Raw genomic sequence first — 21,017 nt, forward strand, 5'->3', positions numbered from 1 at the left:
AATGTACTCTGCCTTAGTACTAGATAAATCAACCATGTTCTATCTCTTGCTAGTCTAACTCACAGCTCCCCGAATAAGGGAATAACATAGCCACTGGTCAACAAAAAAAAAAAAAAACCCGCTAATCATCATCCCATTGTCAGTGTCACCTCCCCAATCAGAATCCACAAGACACTTCAGTTCTGACGCTTGCTGTCCCTTTGAGCTTTTCATGCCTTCATAGCATAATTCAAAGTCAGATGTATCGTGAAGATAACGAAGCACCTGCTTTACTGCCATACAATGCTCTTTCTCAAGATTGGACATATATCTGTTCAATACTTCCACTGCTTGAGCAATAACTGGATGAGTACACGCCAAGGACCCCCGTGTTTTGCTGTCGATAAGGAATATGAACCACACTCTAACAAATTTGAATAATTATGTTTTAGGACTAGAAAAAAATGAAACATAGAGGGTTTTTACCAAATGAAAAAAACTATTCCATAGAGAACCTTTTCATGCCCCTTAATACACGTCATGAATGACAGGACGCAGTTAATTTGCCGTAAAAGTCTAGGACTATTATGCGAACAATCCACGTAGGAACCTGTCGGACGCCTTAAGGATGCGAGTTAATAATTTTCAGTGCGCCGTCTCCCTCGTGTTATGTATTGTTATCATACTGAAAATGAAAACATTTCACTATTGGTACGGTCACAAGTCCTTTAAGAGCACTCACTCTCTGCCAATTCCAAAGAGATCAAGGGCTAAATATATGCAATTTCACTATTTATCAGTCTAGATATAGCTAAAAAGATGAAATTTCAAGATTCTTATTCCAATATATCTTCTCACCTGTCAAATTATCTTCTCTCAAATTCCTCGTCAATGTGTTTTCCCATCTTTGTCGAGTTAGTTTTACTGCCTGCTGCTCTGAATTTTTAAGAGATGTTAATATGTATTATAATAATTTTAGTAACATAAAATAAAGGACTCTAGTACTCTGCTATATTTACCCTTCCTGTCAAATTTTGCTTGTTGTGCAAAAGTCAACTTTACGATGCATAGATAAGTTCATAAATCTACATAAAGTAATGTAATGGGCTGCCAACGAGAATTTTAAGAAACGAGTTGTATTCAATTGCTCAATAAGGTCCTTCCACATGACTTGATTTGCCAATTTTATAGAGCAGTCTCATTATACGCGGCACTACACTAGAACCCAATTTTGGTTCCAAGTCCATTAAAATCAACGTTACAATGGGACATAGGAGTACGAAAACAACGTGAAGGCCAAGCGATTGAGGCTTTTGTCGACGCTTTCCAAGGAGCCATGTGCTCGAAGCCGTTTGATATGCTCGTAGGCGAACTAGTCCTACTAGACAGAGGTTCTTAACGTCGCACATTGGTGAAGCCGCTGGCTAAGTACCACCGACACTGACATGTGAAATGTGACATGCGACACAACACGACACGTCGACACATAATTTCTCAAAAAAAAAAGAAGAAGAGAATTTTGACACGTTGGAGCATATTGTACGTTAAATGTATATTATTGTATATACATGGTAACTTATTATGTACAAATAAAAATATCGGTGGCGAGTTTCTTATTCTTCCGTTAGGGATTTGCGATTAGGTTTTTTTTTTGGGCTAGTTGGATATATTGATTGTGAGATGGCTGGATATATGACTTTAAAATGTATCTTTTCGATAAATCTACATTTTGACCAATAATTTATTGAAAATACTTGAAATTAGAAATGGCTTGTCGGGATGTTGGGCTCGAGTGTCTAACGTGTCTAGAGCGCCGACCACATATCGATCACGTGTCGGAGAGTGTCGGACATGACACAAAGATCCTCGAAAAGTGTTTGTATTTCCTAGACCGCCTATGCCCTAAGAGCAGGAGCGATAGGTCCACAGGTCAAGTTGTTAGAAACTTAGAATATGTAGATATTAAGTCGGATCTTCATATGGCAACTCAAACTTTCGAACAGGTTAGCAGCGGTCTCGCAAAATACTTAAGCTGTTAGATAAAGACGCGGTTTGGTATTTATATATTCTAACACGAGCAGTTGTGAATTCTCATGATAATATTTCCGAGGCGGTTGCAATGTCGATCGTCACTTCCCTCTCTTTTAAATTTTTATTATTATTCCAACAAAAAAAAAAGGAAAAAGGAGTAAAAGAAAAGTGGAGAGCAAAAAACAGAAAAGCATCTGTACATGTAATTACTAAAGACTGGTCTGACAGGACTCTATATGCTCTTCTTTTTTTCCTATTCTTTAAGCCAAAAACGGGGCACTGCAAGCCGGGTGCATGGACTTTCATGCATTCAGGTCACTTTAGCCGGGCCCCACGCTGCAAACATCTCTTTTTTTTTTTTCTTTTTCTTTTTTCTCGTACACCGTTCTCGAGTCCGCTCAAACGAAAGAAAACAAATTACGACCCAGAAAAAAAAAAAACGAAAGAAAACAAAATAAAAGAGAAAATTACGAGCGATCCGCGGGTGAAAAACGAAGTCGTCCGAGGGTGCGCAGCGTCACCTGAGGCGTCACTTTCACGTACCTCCTCCCCCTCTGACGGAGGCAGATCCGACGGCTCGCAGCCCCCTGCGGGCCGCCTGATCACCGCTAGCGGGATCGCGACACGTGTCGAGCATGGTGGGCAAATGATAGCGTAATGATGGTTGAATAATTTTGACATTCTGACCAGATTGCAGCATCACCGATGCTGATGGGAAGTAAAGGCCTGACCCCCCTCTGTACGGATTCCCTTCCCCATACGCGAGGTTCATCCCGCCCTTGAACGGCGAAGAAGAAAATCTCAAAACTTATTAAAGTTGAAAAAGACTACTAAAAATCTTAAATTAATACTCGAAATACATATTTATCCTTTGTTAAGGATCTGTTAAAAATCACCCTCGAAAATCTGATGTGGCGCCAAATTAGTGCTGTGCGAGTGCCACATCAGAAAATTTTAAGTAAAAACGAAAAAAATAAAAAAAACTTAAAGCATTGTTCATCTTCGAAACATTCGCATATCCCAGTTGTATGCAATTGATTTTTTTTTCCTTTCCCCTTTTTTTTCTTTTGTTGTAATCTTCTTCCATGCTCCTTTAGTGTTCATCTTTCTAGGTAAACTCCTCCATTTTTCCTCTACTTTTTTCCTTTTTGTCAAACATTTTTCGTCTACTTCATCGGTCAAATTCTAGCAAAATCGATCCATAGACTTTGCTACTTACTTTGATCGCCGCTTCTTCAATTCGCTGGAAGATTGGCAAATAACAACAGATATTTGCACCGTCGTGACTCTCCAAGGCATATTCCACGATATGACAAAATTCCGTGGCTTTGAGAAAAAGAGGGAAAAGGTTCAGGGTATTTTTGTTCATTTTATTTTTTTATTCAGCAAGAGAAAGACTTCTAGATTATTTATGGGACTAATCTCTTATTTTGCTGGTAACTTTCCTTTGATTAGTAATTTCATTTTACACTAAAGTAACTTTTGACATATTCAGGAACTTTCGAAAAAAGAAATTAAAAAAAATAACACCTTTGGCTCCTGGATTGGGACCATTCGGTCCGGTCGTAATCCAGAGTAAACAAGGTCAGTTTCCTATTCCACAGATTGGGAAGAGAGCTTGTTTGGTTTGATTCCCGATTTCAGGTTGGGTCGAGACCCGACCCACCTTGAAACCAATCACCTCTAGTTATGGGGGTTTAGTTGACAGTTAAATATCCTGTTCATATATCAAATTTTGTGAATCAATGTATCCATGGCATCATTAAAGATCAAAACCTCTTCTGGTTTCTAAAGGTTGGCAACCCATGGAGAGTTGATTCTCTGGTTCTCATACCATATTTTGTCTATTCCCCTTACTCGTCGCTCCTGCCGAAGAGAGACAAGGCTTCCGTCCTTTCTCAGCGAGGAGTTAATGTGTTTTCTGATGAGGATATAGTGCTTTAGGTTGTAGCAACTGACTAATTTCCAGGGAATAGTGCATGCAAGTTCACTGTACTCCTCCACATCCTCTAGTCTGAATTTGACGGACTACTCAAACATGCGAGCTTGAGCTTTCCTTGCCTAACTTGGATTACAGTTAGACCTGTCAAAATAGGTCATAATCCTATTTCTTAATTCATATATGATGGGCTGAGTTGTTGTACGGATTAGTCATATTCAATAAACGAGTTTAAACATTATATGAGTGTTAAATGGGTCATAAATAAGTCATAAGTGAATTATAAACGGGTTTACAACTTACTTAGGCCTAACCCACCGTTATGACACCTCTCTTCATTCTCTCTTACCTTCACTTGATCTCGATCTTACTCATTCCACACTTTCACCTCGGTTTGGGCATGGGCTTTACTATATTGTATTAAATATGAAAGTTTTTTAGGAATATGATCGGGTAGAATATGGATTGGGTATGTGTTGGTTTCGTTATGGGTCACTAGATTGTCATTGCAATAAATGAGTCATAAATTGGCTAATGGGTATTTTTGGATTGGACCATTTATGACCCGATTTGACTCGCCTGTTTGACGGGTCTAATTACAGTAAAGATAAAGCAAAATAGCAGGTGTAGAAAGAACTGATTCACGAAACGATGTCATAAACTCGTAGCGGTTTCTCAATACAGACAAAAGAGATTTGAGTACCCGATGAGAGTCTGGCTCATCGCCTTGCGGTTCGCAACTAACATTTCACTATGCTGGATGGCCGTGATTTCGACGGTTCGCAACCATACGTCCAGCTCTTGTGCTCTACATCACTCATAACTTGACCATGCATTGTATGTTGACAGCAGCGTTGGGGAGTGACTTCGTTCAAGATTTGGGCATGTCATTCTTTGTGGATGGTCTATATGGATGGTCAAAGTAGATGGCCGGGGCATCTACTGTGTAGCGCCTGACTAGGGATATATCTGTGGGTGACACCTTTAAGTTCTTTTGTAATTGAAGCAGGTGAGACTTCAAATCATCTTTTGTACACAGCATTATCACATCTTGTCCCTCACAATGTCCAAGTGGAATCGAATACCCACATAATGCTCGGAATAGACACATTACCTTAAAGGAATTTGATAGAGCGCAGTCGAAAGTGAAGAAACAAAATTTCCACCTAGATCCGGCTCATGGGGATCGAGCAGGTGAACCTGTCGGATCCGATGACTCAAGACTGTACGGAGGTTCCCACTAAGGGCAAACCACAATGAGGAAAGAAAAATGGATAGGAACTTCGATTTCACTTAACGGGAACATGATTGCCTCGATATCGAAATGACTTCACTTATGCCGAGGTGCTTTTTGTGGAAAAGAAAAATCAAAGCTCAATGATGATAGACAAAATCTTATAGTATTAATGCCATGAAATGAGCCAGATTATTATTGATCAAAAAGCACTTCATGAGCCATGGAGTGCACCGAGTACTAATCCAAAAGGTTTTTTTTTTTTTCTAATTATGTTCTCTAGTTTTAGCTTCCGCTTTTGGAGAACTATAGTGCTATAGTATATGTTATGATATTCATTTTCCTTCTATTCCAACTCTTGGGCAAATAGCAAAATCCGGTGCAAAATAATTGCCATTCTAAGGACCATATCAACAATGGATTTCCACGTTGTACCGACCATTTTCGATTCAGCCCATAATTCTGAATATTGAAAGAGTTATGTCAATCATTTAATGACTATAAGTCCATATCTATGATCTTGGTTTTCACATTGGTCAAACTTTGTAATAAATCCATCTCACTTTTTTCCATCCTACAAATCCATCTCTTTATTTTCCTCATTGAAAATCTTAAACTTTCATTTCATTCAATAAAAGAAGTCTTACTGCGAGGCATTGAAAACTGGAGTGGCATCAATCATGACAGCAATTATTGCTAAAAAGCCACCATGCAAAAGAGAGCCCTCCTCAATCGTGGCAGCACCACCGTAAGTTTAGAATTAGCAACTGGAGCTCCTCAAAAGTTTTAACCTTCATTTGTTTCGTAAAAATTAAATCTTTTGAAATTTTTTTATGTGTTTGTATCTTTTAAAATAATTACTCAGCAAAAAATATTTTTATTAACGATAATAACATATGTTTAAATGTTTTCGAGAATGATAAAAATATTTATTGTGTTGAAAAAGTACTAGATAATATGAAAATAAGAATTGTTGAAAATCTGTTTAAAGAGATGAAAATTTAATATCAAAATATCTAAGGCGCGTAAGCACTACCCCTCTAGCGGCTATCCTCTCAAGACACAACAAGCATTCTTCTTTTTTTTGCACAGAATAACATAAGGAACATGAACAGCTTTACATGTATAACTCATAAGATATGTAATGAGAAAAAGAGAATATTATTATATATTCAATTATGTCTGGAGTAGCAATTTGTAAGTAAAAAAAGAGAGAGAGAGAGTGATATTCCATCATCAATTTTTGGATTTAATTGACGTTACAAATTCATTACAAATCAATGACGGTAAAAACCCATTACAAAAATAATAGCTTTCAATATTTCAAAACTTATAGAAATATGCAACATTTTGGTCATTCGTTTTTGTAAGTGATACAAATCATTATTTAAAAAAAATATTATCTATTTTGTTTATTTTTTATGAAGCACATGCACCCGCAGAAAAATTTAGGAATTAGTGAATGTGGGCAGCAATCTTCAAACGAGTGTCTCTACAGGTGAGGCAGCTACACGTAGAGGTTGATCTTTTTATGGGCAGGCATTTCGATTTGACCGCATACTTGGCGATCAAACTTGCGTGTTCGGTTCAATTTTCGGAAGCAAAGGACGCGTTTGGTAATGTTTCTATTTTCAAGAATAACTTCTGATCAGAAATAATTTTTTTCGATTCTATTCCCAGGAAAAGTTTCTGAGTAGAAGAATGTGTTTGATAATTGCACAAAATTTATTTTTTCGGAATAAAAAAATAAAAATGCATTTGGTACGACCTAAAAGTTTCTATTCCCCATTTTTTTTTATCTAATTAAAAAAATATCAGTGAAGGTGGCAGGAATTCACGAGCTATAGTGGTGATCGGTAGCAATTGGTGGGGACGGCGGTGGGGGGCAATGGCGACAGGTGGCGGTGGACTCGTGGTTATAAGTTACACTGAGTTTATTTTTCTAAAATGATACTATTTTTGATTCTTTTTTCAGGAACAAAGAAGCAACTTTTTTTTTCTATTCCCGAGAACAAAAAATCAATTTACACTTCCGAATGGGTTTATGTTCTTTTTCTATTTCGGGAAATAAAAGAACAGAAAAACAGAGAGTCAAAAACATTGCAAAACGCACCCCAAACTATGTTCCTTGTTCCGTTTGGCCCAGAAAATGTTGTTTTTACTGCTTTTGGTGAAAAATGACTTTGAAATATCAATACTCATATTATATACAATTTAAGTGCTCAAAATTAAACATGATATTCTACAGCAATTAAAATGGCCAACGTAAGAATTGCTGCATCTTCTTTTTTTTTTTTTTTTGTGGGAGGGGGGGGAAGGGAGGTTGCTAGCATAATGGCGCCATCGCCTTTAGCTAGAACAATCGCACATTTCATGTTTCACGGGGTGGGCAACTGGAGAAAACAACCACGGAAGAGGATTCTTTATAATTAAGATTGTTGAGAAAACATATTTAGTGATGTTATTCAAGGAAAAAATATGGAAAAAATCATAAAAGCCCTCAACCTATTGCATTGGGACTAATTCAATTCTAAATATTTCAATTGGATCAATTTAGTCATAAACCTTTTTGCATTGGTATCATTTCAGTCCTTTTGGCCAATTTAGGCACAAAAAATCGGTGAGGTGGATGTTGACTGTCCTACAAGGCACGGTCGGCATTGTTGGTGACGCGGATATATATATTTTTATAGTTCTTAATAATTTTTTCAATTTTTTTCATTTTTTCCATCCCCTTTTCTTTTTGCTAGTGGTCGGACTCGCCCTTGCTGGCCATGGCCTATAGCTAGATCAGCCATTGGCAAAAAAAGAAAAGGGAAAGGAAAAAAAAAAGGAAAAAATACTGAAAATTTGTAAAAAGTAATATCCGCCTTAGCACCAACCGTGCCACTTAGCGGGGTCGATGTCTACGTAAGCGATTTTTGGCCTAAATTGGCCGAGTGCACTGAAATCGTACAAATGCAAAAAGATTTATGACTAAATTATGTGTGTGTGACTTTTTTGTCCTTGAAAAAAAAAAACATACGTGAGACTTTGAAAAGCAAATTTCATCTCAAAAATTAATAATCAACAAAAAAAGGAAAGTTTTTTTTTTTGGTTGAAAGAGGAAAGTTGATAATACACAATGCAAATCATATATACATCGGGGCTTTAGTTCTCTTTTCCCGTTTGGTGCATCTAAATAAATAGCAACAAAAGGTGCTCAATTATTTACACTACGAAAAACTATTGTGGGTAGCCCCAGTAGCCACCCTTCCCACTTGGGAAGGGAGAGGTGGGGGTTCGATTCTCCACCTTCTCAATGGGATTGGAGGTGGTGACGTGTGAGTGAGGTAATAAGGATTTGTAACCTCACTATGAATGACAGTTTTCATTTCTAAACTTTGTTGGAAGCTACTGCAAAGGTACTCCCTTGCATCGAGTCAGGAGTGGACATCGTCATCGGTTTTAGGCCCATTTGTAATTCCACAATCTAAGATAGTCTTGCGGTGGAGGTCGGTACAAATTATTCGATCGAAAATGCCGATGATCGAAGAAGCGGGGGTTGCGACCTTGAGTTATTCCGCATCGCAAGCAAACCGAGGAAACAAGTTACTCAATTTTCTTGACAAATTGTGTGGTGGAGATAGCACCGTTACTCTTCCAGTATTAACGGCGAGCGGCGGTGCCATCGTCTTCTCGTTTTCCCTTTTTTGTTTTTTCCTCTTGACTAGTCTCTAGAGTCTCTCTACACACAGTTGGCTACCACTGTAGGACATTCAGTGCTGCCATATGACTTTGAAAAGGAAACTGACAATTTCTTAAAATGTCAATCAATTCAATAAGTTTGTGTCAAAAGTGGACCTGGAATTGACCCACCCGAGCAAAGCTCCCCCTGCCCTTCTTCCTCTTTCCATTTTGCAGAGGTCGAGTCTTCATTTCAAGTAGGTCGCTAACTTCGGCTAACCTCGTAATTCGTCTAAGCGATAAGTACAGAGATGTAAGTGAAATTTTTTTACCCTAAAAGCCTACATGTCCCCTTTTTCCACAAATCAAGTACAATGAAAAATAGGGGAGCGAAAAAAAAAAAACTTCAGACATTCTTGTTGCTTTGAATGGTACCCGATTCCACACAAAATGGATAAACCATAAATGGGTTTTCCTTGAATGTTAGCATAGGAATACCTTGTGTTATGTACTTGTAAAAAAGCGGTGAATCGACGTGGAGCCGTATAATTACAAGAAAAATTTTCTTAACGTTATAAAACCTGCGAGTATTATCTCGTCGAAATCGCGAAACTCGTGTGCTAGCAGGCTCATGCATATGCAATCGGGTACCATAACCACGCCGGCTTGCATGAGGAAAAAAAAAAACAAACAAACTCTACGAAACCGTTTCGCCTGATCGATCGTGATGAAGTCGGCAATGGGTTTCGGCGGAAAAATTTATCCCACTCTTTTAGAAATAGTGACCGATATTGTCTTTCTTGTTAGGGTTAGTTTCAAAACCCTACCGTGCCTTCCGGTTAAATACATTGCCAAGCATCTTTGATTGATTAATTCGTGATGCTCCACCACTTCTAAACCCACTCGAACAAGGAACAGGATAAGAGAAAAAAAGAAAGAAAGAAAGAAAGAAAAGAAACAATAATTCCATAAAGATGAGCAAAAAGGAAAAGTTCTCTCACTTCCTTTCTCACAAATTCAAAATCCCGACTGTTTACCTTTCCTTTTTTCTCTCTTTTTTTCCCCAGAGAAAAGCACTTTATTCACCCAAACGTGCAAACCCTCGAACATCAAATCAAATCAAGAAAATAAAGAATGACGGTATTCGTGCCCCATTCAATCTTTCTCCTTCCTTGGAGCGAAAAACTTTCCTCCAGAAGCTCATCATCCTCTGAGCAATAACTGAAGCTAACAAAGACGGTTAAAGAACGCAAAGTACTCCCACCGGGTCTCGGCCGCGATTGGCCAAAACGGGCCGAGCGTTACTGCTGCTGGTTTTTGCGAAGACTGTACACAAAGTATTTCTTGTCAAATAGCAAGTGCTAGGTAAAGATTACTGCACATGGGATCGTCCTGTTTTATGTGCGCGTTCAGAGAGAGCCTCGAACCACCTCGCCCCTCCTCCTCCTCCTCCTGTTGCTTTTCTTGTTTCCTCCCTTCCCACGAACGTGTTGGGCACGAGCTGCGATGAATTCTTCACCGTCGCTTCACGTTATCTCGCTTTGTCTTACGCTGAGTCCCCGCGCGCGTGGGATGATGTAATAGGAACAGAATCACGACGGGTTTTCGTAGTGATTCTTGGAAGCTTTCCTTTCATTTTTCTGCAACATTAGGGTTACGGGGTGTTTTCCTCCACTGTTCGGCCCACTACAAATGCCGGGGGTTGTGTCATGTTGCGGTCCAGCAATGGAAAATACATTTTGAATCTTTTCTTTCGGTCGTCTTCCATAAAGGAATATTTGAGTGGTTGTAAAGTATGTGATGATCACATCATACCTTTGAGTTGCGATGCATAGGAAAAATAATGACAGGCATTGAATAGAATTTATAGATGGTGAGTCCACACATGTTATATGTGGTGTCCCTAGCAACGATCACACCACTCAATGTATCGTGAAGCCTTCTTCCTCATCCGAAACCCTAACTATTCGAAAGCAAAATCCACAGGCGGCAGTGATCTTGTTCTGCTGCTTTGAGGGTAGATAGATCAAATTGGGCTATGGTCTTAAGTAAATGTTGATTGTGAAATCTTGATTTGCTATAAAAATGATGAAAAATTCAGTTCTAGGTTCCTCTAGGTCACAAATGATAATATAGTTGAATTGCATGAGTCGCCTTATTAGGGACGATAATGCAGGGTCGGAAAGCTCGAATTTGGGAGCTATTCTTTTCATAAAAAATGAATGATTTGAAAAAAAAAATTATATTGTTTACAAATATGAATTAACGCAAAATATATTCATCGTTTATGAAAATGTTTAGATATAAACTGCTATCGATAATGAAAATATTTTTCATTAAGTAATTATTTCAAACGATATAAGCGATCGTTCTTAAGACAATATCTTACTTCCCCATGAGGATTGTGGTTGGCCCGCTTCATCATAGCTTATGTTCTTCAGTAAATGTACGCGGTGGTGCATTATTAATCAGGTAATGACAATGTTTCAAAGAAATCTGAGTTTCTTTCCACAAGTTTTTGTGACTGTTTCACCTACTATATCTACCTAATCACTGATTTTGAACCGGAAAAGCAGACATTATCATCAACCATCTTTAAAGTGAATGGAAATGTCTGAATACTTTATCACGGATAAAGAAGTAACAACCCTCTTAAATCTTTATAGAAAGACAAAACAAAGGTGTGCTACACTTTACCCATAAATCGAATCAGTGAAAGCAAAGCATACGGTAAAGTCAAATGACTCTTTCTCCCTCTTTTTTTCCTTTTGCCGAAGTTGTCATATTCGAACAGATTTGTTTGTTTACTGATTTGGAGGAAATGAAATGAACTTTCACGAACAATGACAGAAACACAGAGCTTTTTTTTTTTGGACAAAGAAACACAGAGCTTGAATCTCACAGTTTCGAGTATAATAATCAATAAAAACAAAGAACTTTGGTCGACTTACATTATTATTCCCACCAATTTCTCTATATTCCTTTTGTTATTTCATGATTTTGATTCAAGGGATAATACCACGAAAAATCTAAAATTGGTACACCCCTGATAAATTTACCTCAAACTAATTTTTTGATCACCAAAAATCCTAAATCGGTACACCCACAACCAAACTAACCTCCCCTTAAGTTTTATCATCATAAATTAGATAACACGTTGCGGTTGATGGGTGTAGAAGTTTATGATTTTTATTCTTCGTTTGTCACGGGTGTACTGATTTGAGATTTTTTGTGGTATTAACCTAATTTAACAAAAACTAATGGAGGGTAAATTTGTCACAATTGTACCGCCTTGGAGTTTTTTGCTATGAAAAAAATTGATTTAGAGTAAATCTGTCACATGTGTACTAATTTAGGATTTTTTGGTGGTATTAACTCTTGATTTAAATATCATATGTGGTCATGACTTTTGCCACTTCTTGTTCAAATTTCCATGCACCTCCTTCCTTTTTTCCCCTTTATTCAGAGGGAGTGTAAAGCATGTGACAGTGCCCTAGCTATGGACCTTTTGTTAATAACATGAATAAACGATGAAGAACTCCGTGTTACCAAAGGTAATGATGCCCCAGTAAAGTTGCAAGAAAAGGAACAGTTTCCATTCTCTCTCTCACTTACTTTCTCTGATTGAAAGAACAAACAACATCAACATCATCATGGATCATATTTACGTAGGAATTACAATATTGTTTCTATAATGTCGGATTTCGGGTCTCTCTCAGAGGCAGCTTGATAAGGACGCTTTTTCTTTCTTTCCCTTCTCCAACTCAGTCTCTACTTTTGTTGCTTTCTGTCTTTCTTGTCTCCTTGTCTTTCTTCAGCTCTCTCTCTCTCTCCCCTTTCCTTTTGGCCTTTTCTTTTCCTTTTGTTTTTCTCTCACTTTCTCGCCTCTGATTTTCTCAGCGGGAAGAACCTGATTCTTTTTTGTTCATCAGCTGATTCTAATAAGCTACAATTAATGGTCTCTCGAAATCAGTAGGAAAAAAAAATTGGAAAAAAAGATTATAAAAATAATTAATGCGGCCTTCCCAAAGTGAATTCCAGGTTTAGCTTCATGGGACTTGTGCCTGCGAGAATGACCGGCGGTGAACTGATTTCTGATGTCCTCTCGTAGGTTGAGAGCTTTGGATCCATGTCCTTCTGCGACAGCAAAAAAAGAGAGAAAGGCAATAGAATAAGAGACAGGCACTAGCATTGACTCTGGAAAGATTAAGAAACTGAAACATTACGACGAGGTCAGCTTTTTCCTTCCCCCATAAATAAATTATCCAATGGGGGTACTTTCATTTCTTGACCATGGTGAAAGAAATTAAAGTTGTCTTCTTCTTCTTCTTTTTTCAAAGTTTTTCGGGTAATCAATGGATGGCATTAGTCCAGGAGCTTAAACACTTCTAACTAAAAGTATGTAGAATTCAGAAATTTCAAGAAAAAAAAAGTGAAAAATTCGGCATGTAGCATGCTATAATTCACCGTATCAAGCAATCTAGAGATGTTCCAACTTCTATAGTACATAATTTCACTCAATGAAATCTGGGACGTAGACACCTACAGAGGTTCGACATAGCTCCGATAATCGCGGAAACTTCCAGGGAAAAGAAACTTAAAAACTGCTTGTGTTTAGGGCTTCCTTCATATAAATACCTCAACAGATGGAGTGCTTCCTCCAGAATCCTTTGGCTTGCCATGCAACCAAGCTTCCCTGAAACCAACCAAAAGGAAATGTAGGTTTTTTCAAAGAGAATATATCCCTAGTTGTCAGTGGAAGCCATGCAGAGGGAAGGGGGGAAAAAACAAAAGATGGGGATAAAGAAAGCTGTCTTTTTTGTTGTCTCTTCTTTACACAGTCCTCGCTTTTGCGAACTGCATACGTTGTAATAAAGCCGAAAGTCGAGACCCTCACCACGTGATATCCCATTACCCATCAAAACACAACAAGAAGCAAGGTAAAGAATATCAGCTTTAGCGAGTGGCAGAAGAGTTTTTTCTTCGAAGGGGGTCCATTAATGGAGGATTTGATTTAACTTTGGGATTAAGTTTTCTAAACTTTTAGGTCCCACTTAAAGAAAGTAAAGAAAGAAAGAAAGAAAGAGACTTTAGGAGGAGAGCCCACGAAATCCAAAGATGAAGATATCTCTGATTTTAAGGTGGATTTTCCATGTCTTGGGACGAAAAGAATTTTGTAATACGTTTGGTCGTGAAACCATTATGAAGGTTTCACTCTTTTGTCTCGGACAGACGGGTGGAGAGAAAAGCAGGGGCAAATTATTCTTTCCTCTTTTTGTTACCTCTTGTAAAAGCCACATACTTTACACGTGCATTATTCAGATGGCGTACGTGTACATGTGTTACAGGAAATTAGAGACCCTTAATACACTCAGCTAAGAACAAAGGCAGAATACACGAAGAATCCGCCTGGCAATACATGCCGAATGTGAGTATTGAAGTATCAATCGGGTTACATGTAGTTTCTATAGTCAATTGCGATGCTTGGAACTTGCCAAAACATTGTTGATCAAGTTTTCCGTTGGGGCATGCTCGCACCGCCATAATACAAGTATTTATAGAGGTTAATCTATGGATTATGCTAGACCCTGACGGTTTTAATTTGCTGGTTGGCCCTTCCGACAGTGCTGTTAGAGATGAAGGTTCTAGGGATGAAGTATACAGAGGGCCTTAACCGTAATGGGATGTTGAAAAATGGTTAAGAACCAACAAGACAGGAAGCATGGTCATAGGTTAGAGTTTTAAAGAAGACAATCTTGAAGCCTTCCCTTAGAGGCCTCAGACGCTGCAACCAACTACTTGACCATGACGGCTAAGGAATCATCGCTGACTCTGTGGGATGAATCGAGTGTTTATGAGGTCCGGATGCAGCCCCCAGCATCAACGACAAAGAGACGGAGAATGTTAATGCCTTGCGTTTTTTTTTTTATTCTAAGACATTGCTCTAAATCTTGCTACAAAACTCAGGAATTTCTGCGCTGAACATGTATGATTTCTCCAAAGCATAATGACGGTCAGTGGTATGTGATACATTCTATGGATATAGAGCTCAAAGATTTGAATGACTTGGCAAGGAGTTGCTTTGAATAGCAGGATTAGACGGATATGAGATTAATTAGGTATAGCAGGATTAGACAGAACAATGACTTGGTACGGGGTAGCTTTGAGCAAATTAATATCACAAATTATAAGAATATCTACGACAATATGCGAGCTCAAAAATCATAGGAATGAAAGTACAGAGAAAATGTTTCTAGTGTAATTCACATTTCTTGACATGAATGAATGTCGAAATTTTAACAATAGTTGTTTTAGTAGTTTGGAAGCAAGGGACGGCTCGAGGAATCGTTTTACTAGATTCCCATGAGAGCTTGTCACTTCATGAATGAACGGAGATCAAGCATAAATACTTTCAGTTCGTGTGCATGGCATTAATATTTCACAGGAGAACACAAACGAAATGGGGAGAGAGAAAAAAAAGGGGTCGCATATAAGAGCTAACCTTGAAGAATTGCTCCAAAGACCATGGTGACTCGAATCTTGACGATCATGCCTTCCAAGTTCCGGCCTTGTCGGGTTCGCAACTTCAATGACCAAATCATCAGAAGTTTCTCCTGAAGATCCATTATCAAATGCATCCGTTTGTCCTGCGTACAAAGGTCGAGATAGATGCATAAGAAGCTCGTACATGACGGTGCATGTCGAAACATTCTATCGCTCACATGGTTCATATCATTTTTTTTTTCCCAGAAAAGGGAAACTGGTTAGTTCTTACCTGAAGTTATTGCTCTATCGGTAGTCTTCACGGTTCGATACATCTGCGAATCCCACGGGGTAAACTTGTTAGTGAGTTTTCACTCGGCATTAAGCGTAAAAAGAAAGTGTTGTAGTTGGGGTTCTATGCAATGCTTAAACCAGGTACTGATTAACATAGGCGTGCATGATGCTTTAGAAAAACATTACTTTCCGTATCCAGAGATTCATGCAAAAACACCAATGAAGACCCGCCCACAGGCTGTGCAAGTGTGTCCAACTTGAGAAGAAAACCCTGTCTGAAACCAACATCATTAAGAAATGATGATGTTCTGTACTTACTCCTTTTTCGTTTTCCCTATTTTTCCTTCCCACATGACTTTCTAAAAAAAAAAAAGAAAGAAAAAAACTCAGCATAAGTGTGCTCTTCTCTCGGCTTGGCCGACTCCATTTTGAACTCCTCGTGTTTTTGTCTTCACTTGTTTCTCTGAAATCGATAACAGCAACTCTCTCTCTCTCTCTCTCTCTCTCTCTACTGTTATTTTATTCTATTTTGCTTCTTTTTTGACTTGGGTTATTGATTCTTGAGAGTGAAAAGCTGTTGATGATTAGTTCCTTTGCAGGACCATCAGATCTAGTAGAGAAAAGGGTGTGCAAAGGGCTTGAGAGAGAGAGAGAGAGCCTTAAGCTGAGAAAATCTTGGAATCCGAAGCAAATGCACTAAACAGACCTCCGGCAACAATGTCAGCTCTCTTAAATAATGCAAGTGCTGATGCCAATACCACCATAACAAAGACAAAACTTAGTCACTGCTTAATGTCATGCAATTTCTCAGACAAAGCACAAGATGCAAGAGAGACAGAAATTTATGGCTGCATTTTCTTGATTTTCGTTTAATTAGGGAGAGAGAGAGAGAGAGATCGAGATCTTGATAGAAATGAGGTTTTTTTTTTACCTGTAAATGAGACTTAACATGTGCCAAGGTTAGATCTTTCACGTCCATTAGCTCAAGGACGGACTTTGGTGTGGCTCCTGAAAAAAAAACCCACGAGAGAAAAAGAGAGAGCATAAGCAGAAAAAAAAGTAAATATTCTCTTCTCATTTGGTTTCCTGTTTTTGCAACTTCTAAAGAATAAAGCCCAATTTTTTTCTCCCAGGTGGGAATAACAATCTGTAAAAGATGGAAGATAAGGCCAAAACATCATAGGAAAGAGAGGAATGACAGAGAGTACAAAGATGAGAAGCATTACTTTCGTGGCCGCCGAGCAGTTCCACCGCATGGACGAACCGGGCGTGCAGCGTGGTCGTCCACCGCATTCGCGGCGCCCGCATGCTCCGCTTCGCCGGGAACCGCGGCAAGAACCTCGATCTCATCAGCCCGTGCGAATGGCAAAGGTTAGGAGCGATGGTATTGGTACTATTAGCTACGGAGTTACCACTGTTCGGGTGATGAATTGGTGATGGGTCTAGATGGTGAAGTTGGGCGGCGAATGGGAAAGCGCTGGAAGAGTTCTGGTGGTACACCGGGATGCCTCTAATCGGTCTCAAGAAGCTGAGCTCTTGGCTCAGTCCTTGTGGCTGATGCTGCAACACTGAGTGATGATGATGATGATGATGCTGCTGCTGCATATGTTGGTGTTGATTACTGTTGGAGTACTGGTTTTGGTGTTGGAAGGAGTGGATATGGTTGTTGCCCTGGTGGAGATGGTTGTAAGAGATGTTATTGCTGGCCATTGAAATGTTGCCGCCGCCGCTAATGGTGCTGTGGTTAGCCCTCGGATTTGACAGGGAGGGATCGAAGCGGGTCTCGTTCCTGGCTGCCATTGAGGACGGCAAGGAGTGGTGGCTCCTCGAGTCGAGGGCCCTCTTCCAGAAGCCCAAGTTCACCTCATCTTCCGCCGCCCGCCGCCAGGACGACGCCGATTTGGCGTTGGGAGGGCTGATTTGCAGGGACAAATCCGGCTGAGCTGGGAAGAGCTCCATCTAAAACAACCCTGAAAGAAGAAACCGGCAGCACGTCGGTTTCGGATTCTCCCTCCGGTGCTTATCCTCTTTCCCTTGCTCTCCTATAGCGAGGTATATATATCAAGAGACTCTTAGGTAAAAACCATATCAAGAAAACCCAGAAGAAAATGGCGGATGTTGAGAGATTTTCTGTGTGATCTGGTTATTGGGTCTAGGAATTTAAAGCTGGGAAGAGGGATGAGAGGGCTGGATTCATGGATGGGGTTAGATCAATATGAGACTGGGGAAGAAGTAGTTGCAGAGAACTTGGAGATGAAAGAGAGAAAGAGAGAGAGAGAGAGATGAAATGAAGAGAGTGGCCTCGTTTTCCTTTGTGAAGAGGTATAAGTGAGAAAATGACACTTGAAAATCAAAGAAAGAGAGAAAGAGAGAGAGAAAGAGTTCCCTTTTTTTTTTTTTTTTTTTTTTGGCCTTTTGTGTGGACGTGGGTGTAGGGTAGTGAGGGTGAAAAAAGAGAGGAAAAGATGAGGGGAAAAGTTATCAATATTTGGGACTCAGTGATTCTTTTTTTCTTTTTCCATTTTTTTTTTACTGCTCTCCTTTTTACTTTCCATTTCCTGTGCTTTGGGAAGGGAAGTAAATTTTTCGGTAAAGTCTTTCTTTGATTTTAATCCCATCTTAATTTAGTCCCTTTTTCGTTTTAACAAAATAAGTATTTCAATGCGCGAAGGAGGCTTGCAATGGACTGCATGTGATTGAATTATACGGTCGGTGTTGCTTTTCCACACAACAGTAAGTAGGAAAGCCTTTACGGGTGCCCGTTTGGTAATGTTTCTGTTCCTGGAAACAATTTCTGAATAGAAATGAATTTTTTCCGATTTTGTTCTAGGGAACAGTTTCTAAGCAGAAGAACGTGTTTGGTGAGTGGAGGCGGTGATGGCGACTGGCATAGAAAAAAAAACAGAAATGTATTTGGTACGATCCTAAAGATTTCTACTCCCAATTTTTTTCCATCTAAATACAAAAATGTCGGTGGAGGCAGTGAGGGTGATCAGTGGGCGATGCGACGAGTAGCGATGGATTCGTGATTGTAAAAATGAGTATTAAGTTGCAGTGAGCTTATTTTTCTAAAATGACATTATTTCTGATTTTGTTCTCGGGAACAAAAAAGTTACTTTCTTTAACTTCTTGTTTATGTTCTCATGAAGAAAATATTAATTTACATTTCTAAATAAATTTCTATTCTTTTTTTGTTTTCGGGAACAAAAGAATATGAATCAAAGAATCTGGAGTATTACCGAACAACCCCCTTCATTCAACACTTTTGGAGGATTGTTGGCAGATGGAGTACTTGGATTATCGTTTGACACATCAAGTGCTTTATTATACATATGAGCTCTTATGTGATAATGATATGCTAATCATTTTTGGATGCAATATCGCTGACCCAATAAGATTTTCCTTTTCATGAATTTATGGTTATTATTATCTGCTATGTAATGATTAGACCTAATCAAATGGGTGAGACGGATTAGATCGAAAATAGTCTGACCCAAATAAACTCGTTCAACCCGTTTTGTCCCATTTTCCATGCAATGCAAATCCAATGACTCATACCCAACCTGCCCTATATTGCTAAAGCGCTTCCATAATAACCCAATCTAGGAAAATCCATATCAAAATTGAGGTGAGTGTGCAGAGTCAATGAACACGAGATCGAGTAAAGGCGAGAGAGAATAAAGAGATAATCATAGAGGTGAGTTTGGTCCAAATAAATTGTAAACCCATTTACGACACATGTATAGCAATCTATGACTCATTTAACGTGTATATTGCGTTTAAATCCATTTATGAGTAATTTATTAAGTATAGCTAACCCATATAACAACTCAGCTAGAATATGTTTGTTAATGATTAAAAACACTCGGTTAATCGGTCATGCTACCTTAGCATGTTTGCATGGCTTGTTCCTTTTTTGATGTACCTTCTCCCTTTGTTGTATGAATCTCTTCAAATGGATATCATTACCACAATGTAACTTGGAGAATCGTCAAATTATCATCGATAGGCTAGACACCCCCAAACTTATAAATGGGTGTAATGTTTTCATTTTTTTTTCCTTTCATCATACTTACAATACAGTTAATTACTAAATTATCAACGATTGTTCACCGAGCGTACTATCGTGTTCGCAGTAAAATATGAAAACATTGTCTTTTAATCATTCTTTCTTGCTTTAACATGACAAGGACAAAAAATTGGATCAAAAAGCCTATAAAGAAGAGTATCCCATCAATGGCTCAAACCAGGCCATGACCATTGACATTACTTATAAAGCCGATCGATGGAATGCATCATAACCTCATAGATCAGGTTGGTCACGATAATACACTTGGCTCCCAGGTTCCATCGACGAAATGCATAATAAGCTTATCGATGATAAGTTTTCAATGGGTAGGATTCAAGTGAAGTATATGACATACGGCGACGATAAATTGACTCGAAGTACACACAAAATTTATCCATCGTCCGAAGATAACCGCCGCTAAGGAATCAGGAGCAGTTGCAAAGCATCAATATAGTAGCGTGCAAGTCAAGACAATTAGAGATTTTTGCTGGTGGAAGATCATTATGCATAACGCTACGGTCCATCTAAAGACATAAAAAGAATCGGCGAGAAGCATATCACGAAATCAGCAACAGACCGATCATCTATGAAAACGGGATGTTTTGACTCTGCAGATACGAAGAAGAGATGATTGTTCATGGTAGATCGAATTAAATTAGATTTTGCCTAAGTTTGGAGTTGAACTTGGAATTAGGTTGAGTTTCCTACGCGTTCCACTGACCTCCATTAGTAGTTCATATTCAGTTTCAGTCATGGAGCAAGTATGACATCCTAAAATGTAAATCCATTTGCTTTGATTCAGTAAAATCTACTGCAATTTCTCGTTGGCATATTACGTCCATTTACTCTTGATTCAAAGTCGAACTTAACAATTTGATCGGCCATCGTCCACCCTTGATCAGATTTTTAAGCGCTAATTGAAAACAATTGAGTTTCTACTAACCACAACCTTGTATAAATTCACATAAAGCTACTGAAAAGCTTGTACTCTCTATAACTTCGTATTCTCCTTTCACCGGAGCGATCCGACATTTTCAATCGATTTTTCTCCGGCTTTCTATTACTATACATATATATTATCATATGCGGAATTGTCTAATTCAGTTGAAACTACAGGAAATTGCATTATTGTGTTGAAAAACAGTAATTTAATTTCAGAAAATAAGAATAAATATGTTGGGTATGAAACATCACTTCTATTAGTTGGGCATAATGGCAATGTATATAAAAGTCGGTTCTCCGCTATCACGTACTGGCATCTGCTAAGCCAAGAACTGTGTACGACCCCATCACTTGACCCACCAAAACAACTGGGATTCTGC

General features: G+C 38.8%; 1 protein-coding gene across 1 annotated transcript; it reads right to left on the bottom strand.

Moving 5' to 3' along the window:
• Positions 1-12,491: 12,491 nt before the first annotated feature.
• On the bottom strand, positions 12,492-17,934 carry LOC115743115 (probable transcription factor KAN2). Its single transcript, XM_030677750.2, has 6 exons — positions 16,853-17,934; positions 16,558-16,634; positions 15,625-15,667; positions 15,352-15,496; positions 13,488-13,545; positions 12,492-12,986 (listed from the first exon to the last, which is right to left on the bottom strand). Exons 1-6 carry the CDS (start codon positions 17,583-17,585, stop codon positions 12,861-12,863), a joined length of 1,182 nt encoding a protein of 393 aa, XP_030533610.1. The 5' UTR covers positions 17,586-17,934; the 3' UTR covers positions 12,492-12,860.
• Positions 17,935-21,017: the final 3,083 nt, after the last annotated feature.

The sequence above is a fragment of the Rhodamnia argentea genome, chromosome 3 (assembly GCF_020921035.1).
Source record: "Rhodamnia argentea isolate NSW1041297 chromosome 3, ASM2092103v1, whole genome shotgun sequence".
Lineage (NCBI taxonomy): Eukaryota > Viridiplantae > Streptophyta > Magnoliopsida > Myrtales > Myrtaceae > Rhodamnia > Rhodamnia argentea.

Coding starts and splice junctions, on each gene's coding strand:
- LOC115743115 (XM_030677750.2), bottom strand. CDS start 17,585: ATGGAGCTCTTCCCAGCTCAGCCGGATTTGTCCCTGCAAATCAGCCCT. Junction 15,668..16,557: donor ATGTTAAGTCTCATTTACAG/GTAAAAAAAAAA, acceptor TGGGATTCGCAG/ATGTATCGAACCGTGAAGAC. Junction 12,987..13,487: donor GAAGCACTCCATCTGTTGAG/GTATTTATATGA, acceptor TTGCTGTCGCAG/AAGGACATGGATCCAAAGCT.